At 42.6% G+C, this 21129-nt stretch overlaps 2 protein-coding genes across 2 annotated transcripts; both read left to right on the forward strand.

Annotated features, from left to right (window-relative positions):
- Positions 1-2300: 2300 nt before the first annotated feature.
- On the forward strand, positions 2301-7787 carry LOC308369207 (keratin, type I cytoskeletal 50 kDa-like; the record flags this gene model as incomplete). Its single annotated transcript, XM_080843549.1, has 4 exons — positions 2301-2702; positions 5941-6105; positions 6300-6425; positions 7566-7787. 4 exons carry the CDS (start codon positions 2301-2303, stop codon positions 7785-7787), a joined length of 915 nt encoding a protein of 304 aa, XP_080699675.1.
- An 8572-nt stretch (positions 7788-16359) lies between these two features.
- On the forward strand, positions 16360-20804 carry LOC308381212 (keratin, type I cytoskeletal 17-like; the record flags this gene model as incomplete). Its single annotated transcript, XM_080858733.1, has 8 exons — positions 16360-16743; positions 17128-17210; positions 17522-17678; positions 17999-18163; positions 18698-18823; positions 19987-20207; positions 20449-20492; positions 20698-20804. 8 exons carry the CDS (start codon positions 16360-16362, stop codon positions 20802-20804), a joined length of 1287 nt encoding a protein of 428 aa, XP_080714859.1.
- Positions 20805-21129: the final 325 nt, after the last annotated feature.

Here is a 21129-nt window from a genome sequence, read left to right on the forward strand (position 1 = left end):
CAGAAATGCCATGGGCAGGTAGCCCTGATAATTCCTGCGGTTTGCATTGTCAGTTACTACCAGTCATACCAGTTATACCCAGGCACAGATCAGTAATAACAGTGTGTGTCAAACCAACAGAGGAGAACAGGCAGTACCATTGAACCCGAAATTGTGACTCCCACGACTACCAATGAAGAGCGAGAGCAAATAATTACCAGTAATTACCTTTCCACACCCAAATAATGATTTCTTTCCCCAATAAGAGTCTCCCATCGCTCACAGACTAACAGCCTCACTGGGCCTCCTACGCCAAGGTAGTGCCAGATTGTTTCGCAATGAACTCATAAAGTGAGATTTTAAACACACATGCTCTCTCTCTTTCTCTCTCTCTCTCTCTCTCAGTTACCATGGTGTTAATGAGTTACACTTCTGAGGAAAGGCACTACACATCCATTGGACAGTAACCACCCCAGTGGTAGAGGTGTTGTACACCCAATGTATCAGACTTCCCCCGACCTTTCTGTAGGGCACTGAATTGATTTCGGACCACATAGTAGGTTGGGCATTGTTGCTTTTTATTTTACCTACATCTAGACTAAAATTCCACTTTCCTGAAAGTGTTCCAACATATCATAAGTGTCGCAGAAGTAGGTGTAACATAAATACAATTCTAGGGCAATACATTCATTGTAAATCAATGTGTATCACACACATAAGACAAAAATGGGGTTGGCTATAAAAAGAAAAAGCAATTAGACTTCTTCAATCTACCACAACACCAGGGATTCGTAGATCGCCTCCAGCATGAGATGTGCCCATCAGTCAATGAAACAATTTACACATAGGGTTTAAGGGAAACCAGCATGAGCCAACATGTGGCAAGTCTGGGCAATGCTGTTTTTCCAAGGCAGCCAGGGTGGAGGGACCATGAGTCATGCCATTCATGTTGGGATGCCCCTCCTTAGTAAGGATTTTATTGGACATGGAGGAGTCCAACTTTCCTAACACAGTCAAACATCAAGCAAGTGCAACACAAGACAAAGCAGGACAACAAATAAGTTACTGAATAGTCCAGCAGAATGTTGCCCCCCACCTGGCGGCTCCAGAAACGCCATAGTGCTACTTTATGTGATCGCATTGAGTAGCCTTAATATGTCAATTGATGAAGGTGCTTCAGATAGAAGCTTGGCTAACATGAGCCCCTGAAGCTTCCCTAAAGCAATGTTACACTTTTATTGGCATTTGTCAAAATGTGGGTTCTCAAACTTCTCACAGCAGAAAATGGTTAGCCAGCACCAGCAACCGATGATTCTTTCTTTGCTAAGTTAATGAACGCAACGATTTGGATTATACACTGAAGAAAACTTTATTATGAATACTATTTTCCATTTCAGTGGAAAGATCCCCTTAAGTCCTACACACTGCTACTTTAAAGATTATCGCTGTTAAAGCACACAGATCCATGGGCACACGGCACACAACAGGACGGAGAGGGACTGCACTTAATTACAGCTTCTTGTTGTGATTTGAAGGGTGAACTGGAAGATGACTCTAAAACTGTGTCTAATCTGGTGGAAATCTCGGAGCAACACTTCCAAGGGAGTGCACATGTAAGGCCTAAGAGACTAAAGGTAAGAATCTATAGATGACCTCTAAAGGTAATGAACGGTACTGTTCAGGAGGAGACTGGCGACGTGACTGGAGGGGTGACCCAAGGAAGGTTTTTCATTGGATGGGAGTTCAGCATGAGTTGATTGTGTGTGGTGTGTAAGCTGCATGCCTCACATTGTGTATTGGTTTGGGACAGGTTGTTGTCTTTTGAGACCAGAAAAGTAACAGCAGGTGCAGACATAATGGGATGAAAATGAGAAAGTATGAACAGGAAAGGGAAACTGCATGACCAATTGGGACCGATTCAGGGTTTAGGAACCAGTACAGTCATAGCTGTCACACAACGATGTAAATGAGGAAGCAGACACAATTCTCTGTGGACAGATATATCTTGGATTCGTATCAATATCAGTGATGTTGTTGTGAAAGATGATCTGTGTGAAAAAGAAAATGGTTTTAATCAAGATCGTAAAAACATACCAATCCTACAATCTGGCGTCATGTGTGATGGCCCCACATCTTCCAAAGAATTTCACAGCTGATGGATTTTGGTAATTTCCTGTTTCTTGACAACCTTATCAGACCCCACCACACCCTCCACTCCAAACTATATATATATGGCACATATTGCACCTTACACGTTCACCATCACCAGCTGCCCTCTGCATCCTCACACCTCTGCAAGACGACTAGCTGCCGACTGCATCATGTGTGAAGTTGAAACCTTCCAGCAGAGCTCCACTTCCAAAGGGTACTACCAAGAGGGTACCAGGTCCGGGGGTAACTGGTTCAAGCGTGCCCCGAGTGTCTACGGTGGCGCTGGTGGAAGAGGGGTGCGGATCTCGACAGGCTATGCTGCCGGGACCCAGAGGTCCTTCGACCTCAGCACCGTGCTGAAATCGGACCTTGGCGTGGGCCTTTACTTTGACGAGAAGTCCACCATGCAGAATCTGAACGACCGCCTGGCCAGCTACCTGGAGAAGGTGAAGTCTCTGGAGAAGGCCAACGCCGAGCTGGAGCTGAAGATCAAGGGGTGGCTGGGGCAGAGGATTACGGTTTCACACGACTTCAGCCAGCATCAGGTTGTCATCGAAGGCCTGTTCAGAAAGGTGTAAAAATATGTTTTATATATTTGTTATTTAAGTTTTTTGTTTATTTTTGATATGTTTGTCAAAGAAAGGTTTACTGCGCTGCGCCAACAACTTAGAGTTGGCCAATTAACTAGCGTTAAATAGTGCTTCTTCAAGACGTTCAAAAAAGTTCTTTCTCTATAGAGACAGTTATGAATGAGCCACACTGAGGGCCTGATTTACTAACAGGATTGCAGCGGTCGCATGTTAGTAAATCAGGCCCTGAGTTGCTATATCAAGTCACTTTGCATTATCGCACGAGTAAGGATGTGAGAATAAAGAAGTCTCTTACCCCCATATAGGTAGTTGCCCTACATTGCTAGTTCTTTTTAAAGCAGAAGTCAACCTGGCCAGCAACATCTAAGTAGTAAGTATTCGCTCATGTGATAATATCTACCTTCTCTGTTCCAGATCAGCTCATCCAAACAGGAAAATGTCAGGATTTCTTTAGACATTGAAAATGCCAGTCTGTGTGCTGATGAATTCAAAATGAAGTGAGTACTGTATGTCTGTTGTGAAATTCTACCGCTTGTCAAAATAATGTTGGACCAGAAACACTGGTGTTTCTTTGTAAAGTAGAGAGACGAATCTGGATTACATGAAATTAACAAATTCATTCATATGACTGATCAAGGCTTGTGTCATTTTACTACTGACAAAGTAGTGTCCGAAAAAGTAGATTACTAGTAGATACCATTGTGAGAAGTTGTCATGTCAGTTCGTAATAATCTCATTTGAAAGGTAAATTGCATGTGCATTATTCTCTCTCTCACTCCACTTGTGTCTGTGTGTGTGTCTGTGTGTTTGTGTGTGTGTGTGTGTGTGTGTGTGTGTGTTTGTGTGTGTGTGTGTGTGCGTGCGTGCGTGTGTGTGTCTGTGTCTGTGTCTGTGTCTGTGTGTCTGTGTGTGTTTGTGTGTGTGTGTGTTTAAATTGGGATGGAATCTCATGTAACTGAACAGGTATGAGTTTGAACTCCATCTGAATCAGGGAATAATGGCTGATAAAGCCTACCTAAATGGGCAGCTGGACCAGCTGACTTTAACACGCTCCAACCTGGAGATGCGGCTAGAAGGACAGAGAGAAGAAATGGCTTATTTGAAGAAGGACCACTTGGAGGTAATACTGCTCTGTAATAACGCTCTGAAAAAGGGAGAAGATCATTCTTCTTTCAAAAAAATTAATTCTGCACAATGGTATCAAAATATCCAACAAAGATTTCCGGTAGCGTATCTAGAGACATATGACCCATCAAAGTAAGGTCTGTGCAAATCACAGAAAATATCAAAATTATAAAAATGAGCATTGAAATAAGGATTTCTCATTCTTTTTACTGTTTACTATTTAGCCATATAAACAGTACTAGGTACTATCATAAACTCAGGTTACACAATTTGATTTGCTTGAGAGAGCAGTAGGCCCTAATACATGTGTCAATGTGATCAGAACAGTTTATCGTATCGTATTCGCGTGTGTGAACATTTTCAAGGGAAACGGCTCTTGTCGTTACGTGTTTACATGTGCAAAATGTAAAGCGTTTACATTGCCTCGGGCATGCGCAAAGACCACGGAGATGTGCTCCCACCTGGTTTGTTTACTAACAACATCAACGTGGATCCGCATCGTGCACAGGCAGTGTAGTGGCTTAAAGTTCCCTTCTTTCTATCAGCATATAGTTCTTAATATTTTCTTTGAATAACCACTCTTAGATGGAAAGAAAACGAGTCTACGGGTGGATGTGTTTCAACAACGGTAGAAAACTGTGTTTGCTCCGTCTTTTACTGAACTCATAATTATATGACAGTGGTAGGCTATTAGTTACAGTTGAGACACCCGAAATAACTTGCATGCGCAGCAATCCTGAGACGTGATTTTTAGTTTGCACATGAATACTAACGTCTTCTTTGATCCAAGGAAATTTGAGCACACAACCCATCTCCCTTACGGAGATATTGGCGAAAGTTGTTTTACCTACTTCATTGCAAACGTCTAGTTTTGCAAACGTGTCTAGTTTTTGTGCAGTAGTGAATAGAGTCTCAGTCAACTACACCATACATAGCATATCATGTTTGTAGAAAATGATTAAGGTGCAACAAATGGCAATAAGCATATTTAAATGAAATGATTCACATTGCAAGTAAAATGGTGCGGCTGGAGCAGATACAGGGAGTGACAACGGTGAAGCAGTTTGGATGTAGCGACAAACGTTTATGTGCTGTAACAAACACTAGTGTTAACCAGTAGGCCTATGTGAGTAACGTGGGTTTTATTAAAACATAGCGTGTGTAATGTGTAGCTATTTCATTCCGTTTATTAACCTTTCCGGCTGTCTATGTATTTACTAGACAGCAGTAGACGTAAAGGAAAGGGAATTAACCCCGGCAGCAGAGCATTTTACTCCCCCGCATTCTCTCTACAAACTTCCATATAGACGCGGGATCAGCAGAGGAAAATCTTTGTTTCGTTAGGCTATTAGTTATATTTGAAAACAGCCAGTCATTGTAGCCTACCACTCGTGGAATAAGGAATTTCAAAGAGATGATGGAGTGATTTGACTCAGAAGTGACATTGGGCATTGGCAGCGCGATATGTTCAGAACAACTTAAACTTCTAGCTCAGTAACATCAACAGCTAAGAAAGAAGGTAAGAAAAATAGTCGGAAAACTTTGATTTGCAAGGGAAGCAGGCAAGTGTTGGGGTTGTTACAGTATATAGCCTACAATGCGGTGAAATTTCGGAATTAATAGGCTCGAGTGGCGTTTCCTAAAATATTAAATATGCTTTCTTTCATTTTGCAAAAAACAGTAGGCTATATTACCATATTAAAATGGTGTACCGAATTGCGTTTTATTACTGATAAAAAATTGTAGGCCTACTAGCCTATTGGATCAGTCTCCTTTCAAGAACAGGCAAGAACTTTCTAGCCTCGAACTTTCTAGCCTCCTGTCACCGTCTCCCCCCAGTCACGCACCGACTCCCCATGACACATCGGCCTGATTTGACACGCCCTTTTCTGAGCCGAACGATCGTGGTAAACCACCTCTCTCGAAAGGCTCAGACGATCGGCGGAAAAGCGAACAGTTCACATCTAGACCCCTTATACATGAGGCAATTGTAACACGTTCGCGAGTTTCTATCGGTGCAGACGCGATGTAACAGCTTTACATTGACGCATGTATAAGGGGCTAGTGTTTGACATGTTTTTTTGACCCACCATAGGAAATGGCTGTGCTGAGGTCTGAAGTGATCAGATGTGAACACACAGTTGAGATGGATTCGGGATACCAGGAGGACCTGGGACGGATTCTAGAGGAGATGCGTGCTCAATATGAGGCTGCCAGCATAAATAACACTCGCGAAGTAGAGCTGTGGTACAAAAAGAAGGTGAGAGCATAACGTTTCTTTCAGTCCAGTTTGCCCATTCACACGCACACACACACCGACACACACACACACAATCCTTTCTGCATGAGAAAGTAAGTGTTTTCAGCTTGATTATTGGTTTGGGGGCAACCAGTTTAAACCTAATTCTAATTTATGTCAATCGACCTCTGACCTTTTCATCTGTGTTCCTTTAGATGACTGAGATCTCGGTCTGTGGTTCCGACTGGAGCGCTGAGCTCGACAGACTGCACACTCAGCTCAGCGATCTAAGGAGGACCCTGCAGAAACTAGAGATTGAGCTGCAGTCTCAGACCAGGCTGGTGAGTCTCCCACAGTGACATCAGTGACCCACAATGCTCCTCTCTGGCACTCTTTCTCGTAGGAACACAACTAGTCAATTCTCACACACACAAACAATAATTTAAAAAATAATACAAATATCAAAATTCAGGGAAAGGCAATGATTCCAGAAGGCCTTGTGAGGATAAAAACCAACAAATGCAGTTTCGTACGGCAGTTGTGATGGGCTATAAAAGTGTATACATTTTTTACCTCAGCTTATTGCTTCAGGAAGTGAGTCACATCAAGAGAACACACCTTAGACACTCCACTCCACTCCACTCCACTCCACTCCACACACCTCCACTCCAGTTCACTCTGCACACCTCTTTGCCTTAACGTCTATTTTCCATTGGCTTTCTAACTAACAAACATCTAGGAGGTTTATCTCTTGGTGTCAGCACAACCAGGTGTCAGCACAACCGTCAAACTGTATCTTTCAATTACAGCTACAAGCACATGTGAGGTCATTAACTAGGCCGTCATCTTAAACAATTAAGAGCATCAAAGCTAAGACTTTGAGAGTTGACAAACCTTGGTAGGCCTACTTTACCACAGCGCAAGTTAACATCCTAAAAGAAGCACTCCTAAGTTTGTTTTGCTAGGAGATAAAGCCATAGGGCAAAACAAACAAACAAACAAACAAATTAGCAAAAAACTGAAAAAACAAGGTGAAGCTCCAGAGTCTGTTCCATGACTAATCAATGCCACCAATGCACCAGAGCTGCTGCTGTTGAAATGATCAGTGTTGGTTGGTGTTGGCATTGACCAATCACGGAACAGAATCTAGAGCTTCCCTAGGAGTAGCACTCTCCAGCTGTTAGTGCAAGGTACTGGAGGCCTTGCCCGGTCACGGAGGCCAAGCCAGTGGCAGTGACCAGTCACTAGACTCCGTAGTGGTACTAATCATTATAAGGTGCCAGTGCTCACAGGAATTACCAGTTTGAGCTCTCAGTTGTAGTGTTTGTATGGAGCATCTGCACCTTATGACCACAGGTTCTGTTTTTTATAAGCTGTCTCTGCAGTTCAGAGCTGCACGTTTAGATTAGACATTTAAATGTATGTGCCTACAATCTGGCTTGATGTTAGCATAGCTAACACGTATGATATTGCCTACACAGAAAGCAGCCGTTGAGGTTTCACTGAGAGAAACACAGTCCCGCTACAGCTTCGAACTGACCCAGTTTCAGTCCATCATCAGTGTCCTGGAGGTGGACATGGTCAAGCTGCACAGCGGCATTGACAGGCAGAGCAGTGAGTACAAGATGCTGCTGGACATCAAGATCAGGCTGGAGATGGAGATCGCAGAGTACAGGAGGCTGCTGAATGGAGACATGCAGTAAGTTGTATTTATTTATAATTAAAATGTGTATGAATGTGGTGGTAGACCACTGCTCTCCCATGCCCACAGCCACGGCTGAAGTGCCCTTGAGCACCTAACCCCGATCACTGCTCCCCGGGCGCCGCCAAAGGCAGCTCACTGCTCCGGGTTAGTGTGTAACTGCACTTCACTGTGTGTGTGTCACTTCCCTGGATGGGTTAAATTCATAGGTCGATTTTAGAGTGTGTGTGTCTACACCACCTCTGCCATAGAGTCACTTTCACTTTTTTTCACTTTTTCTCTTTTTCACTTTATGTTGCATGGTTGCACTTTGCTGTTAGCATTGCGTTCACCTATAACGTCACTGGAAGAATGTGGTACTGGCTGAAGAGTACCTCAGCTTTTCAAGTCTATCCGTTACTTCAAGGAATGCTTAATGAAATGGCCAGCTTTTTTGGACATTGTTTATGATATAAATCAAGACATTGGGCCTCATTCTTGAACATCTTCTGAAGTTTCTTCTGAAATGTTTCTTACGGACCTCGGAAACCAGCGTAACAAAAACATGTCCGCCAGATTCATGAACGCCCTGCCAGTCCCTTATAAGGGCATGCAACTGTAGTGACGTGTGTTGTCGGAATCGACCGAATCTACACGAAAGCAACTTGTAAGCAAGTCATGTCAAAGCAGAGAGCAATCACTGGTCGAGTTAAACGCGGATCTAACTTCACTGGTGCAGAGGTGGAGGTACTGTTGCAGGATGTAGATGTGTCTATTCGATTCCAAAATGGCTATATCAACACAACGAGTTAAGTACTTATTTATTTATTCACTTACATTTGCAGTGTTCGTGTAGTCCTTTAATTTATTTTAGGACATTACGATGCCTCGTAGAATCATGACTATAAATGTTAAACGTAATTGTTAATGATACAGATATTCTCATATTAATTATTATTATAATTATATCAATCTGAGAATGTCTGTAGAGTTGATGTGAACTCAATCACCAACGATTTCTCACAAATTCAGCCCTTAACACTTCAACATGGAGCGGCCCAGGGAGGCATCTTGTTTTTTTTTTGAGGAATCGCATTTGAGAAAACTCCGATTTACGACTGCTATTTTACGTTCTGAAAGTCTTTTGAAGTTCAGAACAAATCCCAGATGAGAAAACTTTCAGGAATGCCAAATTTGTTCATAAATCCACCAAAGTGGAGTTCAGAAGAAATCCCTTCTTAAATTCTATAAGTACAGAAATAGGCTTCATAGTATTCATACAGTGTGTTGACTTTTTCAGGCAAGCAACTATTATTCAAATCGTTCAAGGTAAGTACTCGCTCCAATTCAGCACCTCCTTTATCCATGATCAAACTTGTGGTCCATATTAAAGATGACAATCCATAAATATTCTATGTGCATAAATTGCCTCTCAGTTCATTTTCCTCTTCCTATGAACTTGAATGAAAAAAAATCACAATTCTCCTGTAATAGAGCCACAGATGACCAAGAGAACTAGAACCATCGAGGAGGTCCTTGTGGATGGAAAGGTGGTCTCCCGTGAGGAGGACGTGGAGGAGGAGAAGATAATAAATTAGATGAGATGACTAAGGTCCCCTGGTCCCCTGGTCACATGGCTAGGACAGGAGAAGTGACCAGAGCAGCACAAACTACAACATTTTCCATGCCATAACGTAAAAATGGAGCTTGTTTTTTGACATAAATGTTACCTTGTCTTTTCTGAAGAAGTTATAATGAAGAACAATAAAAGGTTGTTGTTGCTGCTTACACTACTGACTTTGCGTGCATGTGTGTGTGGAGGGGTGTGTGTGTGTGTGTGTGTGTAGGACTGTGTGTGTCTGTGTGTGAGGAGGGGTGTGTGTGTGTGTGTAGGACTGTGTGTGTGTGGAGGGTCGTGTTATGGAGTGTGTCTGTGTGTGCGTGTGTGTGTGTGTTTGTGTGTGTGTGTGTGTGGAGGGGGGGGGGGGGGGGGGGGGGCTTACATTATTACATTACAATTCAGTGCTCCTGAAGCAACGTTGTGTATGCGTTGCAATAGTGTATTGCCTGGTCCAAGCCACTTTGTTCATTTCCCATTTTCCAAAGCCTGAATTTTAGAAAAAAATCATTGGATTGTAATCAATGATTACAACTTTAAATGGATGCATATGTTTGTTGAGGACACATCCCTGTTGATAAATATGTAATGTTATGGAAATGGTAATATAGGACTCTTAAGTAATGATAGATAGGGAACCTTAAACCACAAAGCAATACACTTTTTAATTAAGCTTTCTACAAATGCAAGCTGTCACTTTTCTGCTCAAAGGTCTCTGGGGAGACAGTTTGAAAGATTTTGAATTGTTTTATGAAGCAGGCTGTAAGCAGTGTGATGCAGAATCTTGGGGCTCTGGTTATCAGCACACCTTAATCTGTCTTCTCCAAACTCACACTCATTCACTTACACTAACTCAGCTCCCTCATTCCAGCCATACAACACGAATACACTCCTCGTTGGGCAATGAGATGAAGCACAGAACTCATGTCTTTGAAAGAGTTGAAAACTTGTGTTCCTTTATTGTGCCGTCACACCATAACGTTCTGGTCAACGGTCTAATAGTCCAATTTCCGTGTAACTGGCGCTTGACGAACAAGTCAACGTTAGACAAGTATGTTGAGCGTGTGAATAACGACAGAATAACTTTTGCTGGACTGGGGGTTTTACGGTCAAACGGGTATAAAACGCTGGAAGATCATAGTGGATTCCGTTGTTCTGAACAGTAAACATCATGCCGCCAAGACGGAAAAAAGGTGTTAGGGGGGCTTCTTCCATGGCAATGTTCTGAAAGCCCATTATTCCGAAAACTCGGTATCCCGAAAATATGCTATTTTGTCCTGATACCAAAGTTATGGTAGCCCTATACCCCGACAACACAAAACTCATTAGTCCGACAGCCCGCTGTTCCAAAATTGTGAGCAGAACAACGTGAACTACTACAGTATAGCCCACATGCACATCCCAATGAATTGATTACACTATCATAAACATATAAATGCATTTATTTCACAACTATGAACTTTAATCCAGAATATTACACACATGGCATTTGCATTAAGATGTGTGCCAGGGGGTGCAACAAAAAAAAAAACGCAGCTTAAGTGCAGAGAGAGGTGTTTGCCCGTCTCATAATAAAGGTGGTGAAACAAATGCAACATTTGCTGATAAGTCTACCTCTTGTTACCAGCAGAACACACAACACTATCCAAAATGGCATTGGATTGAAAAAATCAGGCTTATAATGTGCATTGCGCATGCATGCTTTGTCAGTGCTTGACAAGATCTGCGTAATGTCCTGCGACAATCTGCCGGTGATTTTCTTCGCACGAGTGGTACCCTATATTCAAAACCAGAGTAGGCTAAGACCACGTTTACATGAAGCCTAGAGTCACTCAATCGAATCGAATCTTTTAATTTCGTAAGGATGGAGCCTAGTAAAGAGAAATTTGCGTTAGGACGAACCCAGCCGATTGGGATGAACCGGCTGTAGTACATCCCCCACGCCTGTTGGTGGCGCTCTAACGGTGGTACAGACGTGAATCCGTGCACACGAACACCAGCCCCCATACAGATTCAAATTTACTCACTTTCCACCCCCGATTCGAAACGTTGCAGATACCGTGTGCGGATAGAGAGTGTTTGTCTAAACGATAGGGCTATCTGTAAAAGTTTCATTTCGGACACAGACAAACTAGACTTCATGTAAACGGGGCTTAAGTTAACAAATATTGCATAGGAAAAGTTATTTGCGTGATAGCCCGGTGAGGGCTTTGCTCCACTGTGTAAACTAAGTGCTAAGTGTGTTTTGTGCCACTTAAATGTTTTTTTAATTATGCCCCCCCCCCCCCCCCCCCAACACTGCACATGCATAGGCCTACAGGCTTTTAGAACACTGGGCCCTTCCCTTCTTCTCTGCGGCCGAGGTCCCTCGATGTGCTCAGCTATGTTCAAGTTCAGTACATCTACTTCATGCTGGGCTATAGCAAGCATATATACCCTCCTTAGTCTTTCTGGATCCTCCATAGTGGGTGTTCTCTACAGTAGCCCAAAATCAACTGAACCCTGCTTAAAAAGCATTGGTTCATATACCCACATGCATGGACGTTAAGGAAACGCTCAAATTACGCTCATTGGATGCCATATTACGTTCGTTTGACGTTAATCACACGCTGCCTGTGCTAGGGGTCGTTGACAGGTCGCCAGTAAGTCGTTCAATGCAAAGCAAACAATTAATAACAACCAACTAACTTATACATATATTCTGGATTGCTTCAATGTCTCTTCATTCACTCGAGTTTCATAACAGACATATACTCTAACTGCCAAGGTATTGATTTTATACTGTATACACACACACACACACAAGGCATGACAGTCACACAGATACAGAGCATCTACAGGTATATGGCCTTATTACATACATTTAATAATAGACATGGTTGATGTCATATATGGCCATATTACATACATTTAATTAGAGATACTGTTGATGTCTTATATGACCATATTACATACATTTAATAAGAGATACTGTTGATGTCATATATGCAAAAGTCAAGGAGTTTGTTCAAGCTTATATTTTTCTCTGCATGGACAACTTGTAATTCCTTTGATGTCCTATTGCATGCTATGGCTATTCATTCTTGCGAATACAAAAGGACACACACACACACATACACACATACACACACACACACACACACACACACACACACACACACACACACACACACACACACACATACGTGGGGCTGTTTGTAGGTGAAACAATTTAATGAGGGGTGAGGTTTGGAATGCTTCAAAGGTCTCGCAACACGAAGAAAGTGTGTGCAAGTGTAACACGCCGTAAAAAAGTTAAAAGACAAATAACTCCACCTTTCATGTCTACGGTGGCATATCAGTTTAGGAATGTGTCCCTCGTGCTTTCTCTTTCCTCGTGGTTGTCATCTCTCTTGTATTGTGTAGTAATGGGACAGGATGACAGATGACTCCTAGTGTTACTCAACCTTGTGAATACCTCAACACTGAAAACAACACCACATTTACAGAAATAACAATGAGACAAGAAAACAGGCAGCAAATCAAATCTACCAGTTTGCTCTGACAGAAAAATAATGTCAAGTGTGAGAGTGTTGCCCCCATAGAAAATACAGTCAGGTCAGCTGAGAGAATCCTCCCATAGACACACCAGACGTGGTGGGGGGGGGGGGGGGGGGGGCATTGAACAGACGCACCATTTTGTGTCCACTTAGACCCAGCACATGATCAAAAGCTACACAATAAAGCTGAGCACTGCCACTTTTTTTATGGACAGAGAACCCACATTTTAGTGTTCTTTCTTTTTCTTCCTTCTTTCTATCTCCCTCTGACCCTTTTCTTTCTCTCCTTCTTTCTTTGTTTCCTCCTTCCTTCCATCAATTGTAAGTCCCATGCCCTGACAGTTTCAGCCAGGAGGGTGTTGGCTGGCAGATGGCGATGTCTGGGACAGATAGCGTCTGACTGTCTGCTCCGGGCCACACCTCCACCCAGGAGTTCCTTGTAGGAGATCCCACGAGCAACACCCAAGAAACTCCACACCCCCACGTCCAAGGACACGCAGGGCTCCCTGTTCCTCGGAACCTAAAATACAGGCCTGCCCAGGATCAACACGAAGATTTCCACACAACGAGTTGGACATCTTTGAGAATTGAAGAGGGCAAAAGTAGCAAATTGTAAATTGTAATGATAATATATAGGGAGAGATAGATGGTCCTCCGTCTTACAGATTTAGAAGTGTTCACTGGATATGAGTTGTGAATATTCAGTTTATTCCAAACTTCAATGAGGCCTTAGTTGCATTAGCTTGAAAGATGTAAATAAAAGTTGCATTTTCACAGACATCTATTTGTATGTGCTCTCATCCAATAAGTGACCCTCCTTCCTACAAGCCTTGATCTCCCAGCCCTCATAACAACTCTTAGGTACTTGCCCATACAGAGTCTCACTAGTGTTTAAACACAGATGGAACTAGCCGGGGGACAGGACATGGCTGCATACACTGTGACAGGCTTTCATTGAGTGTGTTTACCACACACATTACTGAATCATTTGCATATTTGTAAAACGTCCTTGTGTTTAGTCGGCACTTTTGTACATTACAGTAAATTGCACAGGTGCAAATGTAATACAAAATGAACATAACTGCCAGACGATGAATGACAAAGGAGCTGTCAACTCAAGAATTATCCAACCTTGCCTATTTGACCCTGTTATCAACCAAACTGGAATCATGCAATATCAAATGATAATATCTTTTTTTTCCCCCAACATTTACATAGAGATGAGAACATGGTGAAAGATGACTACACTTCACTGGCACTGGCTGAAAATGAAAGTCACTGTGCCAAAGAGATTCTGTTCCAGCTTGACACCTTTGTCTCTCCTACTCCTCTCTTAGTTTTTAAGATCATTGTGTACTAATGCCCTAAATCTGAGTGGTCTTGAAGATGCTTTCAGCAGGGGATTACTGAAACCATACCGGAGGCATCTCTGCACTTTCACTGAACCATCATTCAGCGTTTTACACAGCAGTCTGGTTGGACACACACACACTGGTCTGGTTCACACACACACACACACACACACACACACACACACACACACACACACACACACACACACACACACACACACACACACACACACAAACACACACACACACACACACACACAATAATGTAATGGCAGACACACACATACAGATCTGCACTGGAATACTATATATACAGTATAATAGATATATGTTACATGGTATATAGATAGATAGAGGTTAAAACATACACATACACTCTGAAATAATTTTGCTCATACATAGATATACGGGTATAAAGGACCACAATTTGTTGAGCATTTGTATGTGATATTTGAAAAATAGCATGATTGATGTAAAACCTAGCTAACATGTTCTAAATGGGTATGCTGATAGGAAATGGATTTGGAACGAAAGTTTGACCTAAAAATCTGAAAAAATGTCAGAACAAGGAAACATATTAACTTCCTACAGAAATATTATATAACATATGCATCACGCACAAGCAGGCCCGGGTTCGAAGGGAAGCTGAAGGAATACAAAGGACACAGGAAGATTCAGGGTTGCGTGCCGTTCAGTGTGACATTTCTCAAGCGCATCACCCATGAAGGGAACAGAAATGATTAGCGGGCAACACCCTGTTTTTTTTTCAACACCACCAAGATTATAATTTTTTTTTATGATTTAGGTACATCAAGTCCTGAGGCTTCATTCACCATCCATTATATTATTTCCTATTCAACTGTGTTTATCTTTTAAAGCAATTTTTCAGTTTATAGAAAACAAGAGAAAAATGTCCCTCTCTAGTGAAGCTGTCGTTAACACTTGCTCACTTGAAATCATGACTCCTCCACTTTCAATCTAATATTGATTTGTTCTGCCTCCATATCAGATGATAGATACCAGTGTGGATATTGATTTGATCTCCATTGGATGGAGGTTATATGACAAGAAAGTCACTCATGTCATCAGCGGTACACTACCACCACCCCAAAAGAAAAGGAAAGGAAGAAAACATGTATCTTACTTGAAGGAACATTGCATACAGCATGACAAGCTTGTCACTCATAAAGGAAAAAAAAAACAATTAGCTGAAGGAGTTCTTCACAACAAGGATGGGCAAATACCGCAAAATGCACCATGGCGTGCCAGGATAATCCCTTATGTAAATGATATAAAACAGGTTAAGGGCAAAATGCCATGATAAATCCGCTGGAAAAAAGGAGGGTTTTCTAGGGGATTTTATCATTTTAGGCAAATCTGGTTTGCCTAAAATGATAAAATTCCCCAGAAAACCCTCCTTTTTTCCAGCGAATTTATCTTGCATTTTGCCATTAACCTGTTTTATAGAATGTCCATACATTTATTCGGTTCATTTCAATTTGATTTATATAGCGCCAAAACAATAGAATTGTCTCAAGGATTAGTTACATTACTAAGGAGATACTTTACAAACAGGGAAATGATAATCCAGAGCTTCAAAATAATGCAGCTCTCAAGTGTTGCATGGTACATTGTACGTTATAGTTTAGTTAGACTGTACATTTTATAAATCCATTAGCGACCAATGGTGTTTGGGAACCTGTGGTGGATGTCAATACCTTAAATGTAAACGATATTAACCAAAACATATACAATGTTTCCTAACGAAAAACAGACGGGATGGGAAAGCAAACACACACAATTGAGAAAAACTGAGGGGAAATATTCAAATAATCCAGACTGGGATGTCAAGATGTTAAAACTGGTGTTCGTGGGTACCCACACAGTCATGCGTGCCGCGCCCAGATGCAACACACCTTAAACCTGAAACCCTTGATGCAGTCCGACTTTCATCACCATGAATAATTCTCTCTCCATGCCACACCCACTCTTACTACTATATATATTCTGTACCTACTGGCTATCCCATCACCAGCTGCACTCCACATCGTTGTCAAAGTTGACTGTCTTGGACATCGAGTCACCATGAGTTTCCGCACAGCCAACAGGAGCTCCTCCGTGTCACTAACAGGTGGCTACCAAAGGCGCATCTCCGCTGTCCGCGCCCCTAGTGTCTACGGAGGCGCCGGTGGCAGAAATGTCCGCGTTTCTTACGCATCCGGAACCCAGAGCGGCTTTGACCTCTCTCAGGCTCTCAGCGGAGGCTCGGACTTCAGCCTCGGTCACAATGAGAAGGCTACTATGCAGAATTTGAATGACCGTCTTGGCAGCTACCTGGAGAAGGTGCGCTTTCTGGAGACCACCAATGCCAAACTGGAGCTTCAGATTCGGGAGTGGTACGAGAAGAGAACCGTAGTGATAACGGACTACAGCAAATACCAATCGGTCATTGACGACCTGCGCAGAAAGGTATGAGACTTTCGTGATAAATGTTACAAATTTTCATACTGTACATAATAGCTATGTCCAAATATTCAATCGACTTAAAATCGCCTAATATTTTGTACTCAGAAGGACGTGGCCGGGAATAGGTTGATAAACGTTCTAATTTTCTCCACCTACACATAGGCTATACACTTTATAGCGGAAAGGTCATCAGCTGTATTGCTACTGATATTTAACTGTAACACTGACGTACTTGTTTGATGGATTCATATTGTTCAATCGTCTGGTGGTATTGTGATCAATCGCTACATGATACAATAAAATAATGGGCTGCTGTGACGAAACGACTAACACGGGCTGTTATTTAAATATTGTTGAAAAATATTTAAGTGGTGGTCTTATTTACAGCTGAGCATCGCTGGTCAAGACAATGCAAGGATCATCTTACAGGTCGACAACGCCAAACTTGCTGCTGAAGACTTCAGACTCAAGTGAGTAAGCATTCTCATGCAATTGTTTAGTAGGCGATACGTGATCTGTCATCGTGGAAGATGGAGTTTAACTGTCTTCATTTACATCCGTTTACGATGTACTGGGGACTTATCTAGAGTGATAAAGCATTTAAAATGTAATTTTGGCGATGGATGATTCATTTTATATGAAATAGCCTTTAAACATTTTAAGAGTAGCCTACCGGAAACTGTTCATGTGCGATTCAAATCTATCTTTCTGAACTTGCTAACACAATGCAGCGTTATTGCTGAAGTTGAGTGTTCTGACAGAATATCGTTAACATCGGCAGGTATGAGAATGAGTCCGCCATGCGCCAGTCTGTGGAGGCTGACATCTGCGGGCTCAGGAAGGTTCTGGACGAGCTGACCATGGTCCGCTCCGACCTGGAGATGCAGATCGAGGGCCTGAGGGAGGAGCTGGTTTACCTCAAGAAAAACCACCAGGAGGTGAGTACTCAGTAGGCCAGAAAAGCATTGACAAGCTATGAAAGACCACTCACAATCAAATACACTAGATCAAAAATAAGAATAGTCCAGTTATTAGTCTTATTATTATGGACTGTAACTGTGGCAGCATTAGGCTGTTACTGCTATTGAGATCAAAGTTGTCTTGCTTTCTTACAGACTGGTCATCTGTGTATACCTCTGTGTAAATTTGTTTTGGCAACTGCCACGCTGGCATACAGAGACAACCGGTTTTGCCAGCTTTTATCTCACTGGTGACACTGACAGAATTTGACCTAATTGTCCAATCTTTCTCACCATAGGAAATGGCTTCCATGCGGGCTCAGATGTCATCCAGCTCGGTGAACGTGGAGGTGGATGCGGCGCCCTCTGAGGATACGGCCCGCGTCCTGGAGGAGATGCGTACCCAGTATGAAGCCATCACCGAGAAGAACCGACGCGATATGGAGGTCTGGTATAAGGGAAAGGTGAGAGAAGAGCACCATCCTGGAGAGCTGTTCAAGCAAATGAAGTGTGCACGCACGCACTCGCATGCACAGACACACACACACACACAAACACACACACACACACAAACACACACAAATGGAGCCTGTGTAGATGGCAAAAAGATGCAAAGTAACAGAATGAATGTTATATTCTTCATATAAGCTTAAAGGTTTTTACCAAAAAGAGTATATATATTCGGCTGTCACCTCTTTGTTATCACCATCATTTTGATCAGTAAGTCTAATTAATTACATATTTGTGTTAAGTGACTGTAAAAGAATACAATTACATTCAATTTGTAATTTAAGTACTAATTACTGCCCAGTATCTCCCCAACCCTGTCCTTTACACTAAAACACAATTACAAAGTAACTAATCATGGATGTACACTCATGACTGCCAACAAGTGTGAACTGTAATCTAGTGTCACCCAAGTGACCTAGATTCAGCCACAACAGCATTGACCTCTGAACTTCCACTGACCTTTCCACTCCTTTCCTCTGCTACCCCAGTTCGACGAGCTCAACAAGCAGGTGACCACCACCACAGAAGTCCTCCAGACGTCCCACTCTGAGATCAGCGAGCTGCGGAGATCCATGCAGTCCATGGAGATCGAGCTGCAGTCTCAGCTCAGTCTGGTAAGACCCCCCACCACCACTCTCTCTCCATCTCTCTAGCCCCATACACCTGACCTGATGGTCCCTCTCTGACACACAACCACAACGTTTTTCCTGCGTGTCCACTTGCACACGCTCCACCTCTCTTCGTTTCTCCTCGCTTCCGCTCGCTTATGGCATCCAAAGCACACTTGCTTCGGTTCCTTACACAAAGAGGTTCTGCTCGCTTCAGTTCCTTACGCAGGAGGTTCTGCTGGCTTGGAACCTGTTTGCCTCTTACGCTGTCGGCACGCAAGATAGCATCTAGTGTTACACAGCAGGTTTAGAGTAACCGTGTCTCAACGCAAGAAAGAGTGAATCATAGACAAGAACCTGTGGTTTATCAAACACAAGAAAGTAGTTTGACTTCTCCTTGCATGGCAGCTAAAGGTATTAAGTTGTGTAATGGCAAGGAAATGTGCCCTTCAGGTAATTGCTTCAGACACTGACTAAGAGGCACACACGTCTGACACACCTCTACTCTCAGATACTTAATGTCTTAACACACCTCTTTGGATTCAAGCCTCATTTCTTCCAGATGCATAACAAAAAGCTTTATGTGTTTTTGCGTCAGCACCTACCAGACTATTGTGTGAACGTGTCTGTGTCTGTGTCTGTTCCATCTCATTAATCTTGCTGTGATAACTTAGCCACTAAGCTGCCTCAATGCTTCCAAAATGACGTCAGCAAATTAGCTAGCATAACTGTAGGTATCCTGTACTTCTCCTAGCCACATGGGTGTGTTGATTCTCTGCCTCCTCTTTACTGATACTGGTTTGTGTGGTCATAGCCAGTAAGCCTCCATTTGGCTTATAAGATTATGGCATTTGAACACTGCTAACATAGACAGTAGTGGGTTTCCTCCATCCTCCAAGATAAACCCATGGTTATTACCTCCATGGAACTTAATTGATCTGTTCTCTTCTGGCGGACGGATATCTGCCTTTGTAAAAAAAAAAAAAAAATCAGCCCTTAGGTTGCGTCCGAAGACAAACTAGTTTTTCATGCGTTTAACCAGGTGTGATGGAAGTGACAGTGACATATATTTTTAAACCTTGTGTTGGCACATCTAACATCTAAAGCAAAAGGCTGCATTTCTACGGTCACGTGTTCAAACTCTTCACATGTTGTTTCTCCTCACACAGAAATCAGCCATGGAGGGGACTTTGCATGACACAGAGTCCCGCTACAGCGCCCAGCTGAACCAGCTGCAGGTCATGATCAATAGCCTGGAGTGCGAGCTCGGCCAGATGCGCGGTGACATCGAGAGGCAGGGCCAGGAGTACAAGATGCTGCTGGACATCAAGACCAGGCTGGAGATGGAGATTGCAGAGTACAGGAGGCTGCTGGACGGAGAAGAAATTCAGTAAGAGCTAAAACTATTAGAATTAGAACTACCAGATACATTTATATGATTTGTGTGCTGCATGCACCTTTGATTGCTGTCACATTGGCTGAGAGAAATAGTAATAATATGAGAAATTATTATATGGGATATTTAAGTAACAATGACGTAGACATGTGTTTAAAAACAATAATGTACACACTGCTCTATCAACAAAAACAAAAAGTAGCTTTCTCCTCTCAATATTTTTTTCCCTCCTTAGGCGGACAACCTACGTAAAGGTCGAAAAGGTCGAAATTGTCAAACGTAAGTCTGTTTGTCTGTCTGAACAACCATCTCAGTTTGAAGAGTGTCGTGTAGCTCATACCTGTTCCCCAAACAGTCTTTTAGAGACAATAACATGTGCATTTTCAGGCTCCCCTCAAATACCTCATACCTTTTCCACATACATTTCTTTATAACATTTTTGTCCTGGGCTGGAAAATAAATGCCATTTCTCCCCTACGCACAGCTGAGCCAGTGATAACCAAGAGGGTGCGGACCATTGTGGAGGAAATGGTGGACGGAAAGGTGGTCTCCCGTGAGGAGGACGTTGACGTGGAGGTGATCTCCAGTTAGATGACAACCATGATGCCCTTCACCCAATGCCAGACTTTAAGACCCTGGAGGGGTAACAAAGAAGCCAGGGATAATGCTCAGAGTGATTTAAAACTTCAGATATTTTGACAGCAATAAAAGACATTCAATTTAATTCATTGTAGGTTCATTTCCTTTGGTATTAAGAAATGTTAGAAATAAAGTCTTAAGAGTGAAAAGATGAAGGATTTATCATAACTTAATGCAGTCGTCAAACCACAATGCAATTCTGAACTTTGAAACGGCCTCATTTCATACTCGTAACAAAACAAGGGCTGGAATGTTAACTACTTACTAACTGAGAGTG

This window comes from Sprattus sprattus, assembly GCF_963457725.1.
Source record: "Sprattus sprattus genome assembly, chromosome: 1".
Taxonomy (NCBI): Eukaryota; Metazoa; Chordata; class Actinopteri; order Clupeiformes; family Clupeidae; genus Sprattus; species Sprattus sprattus.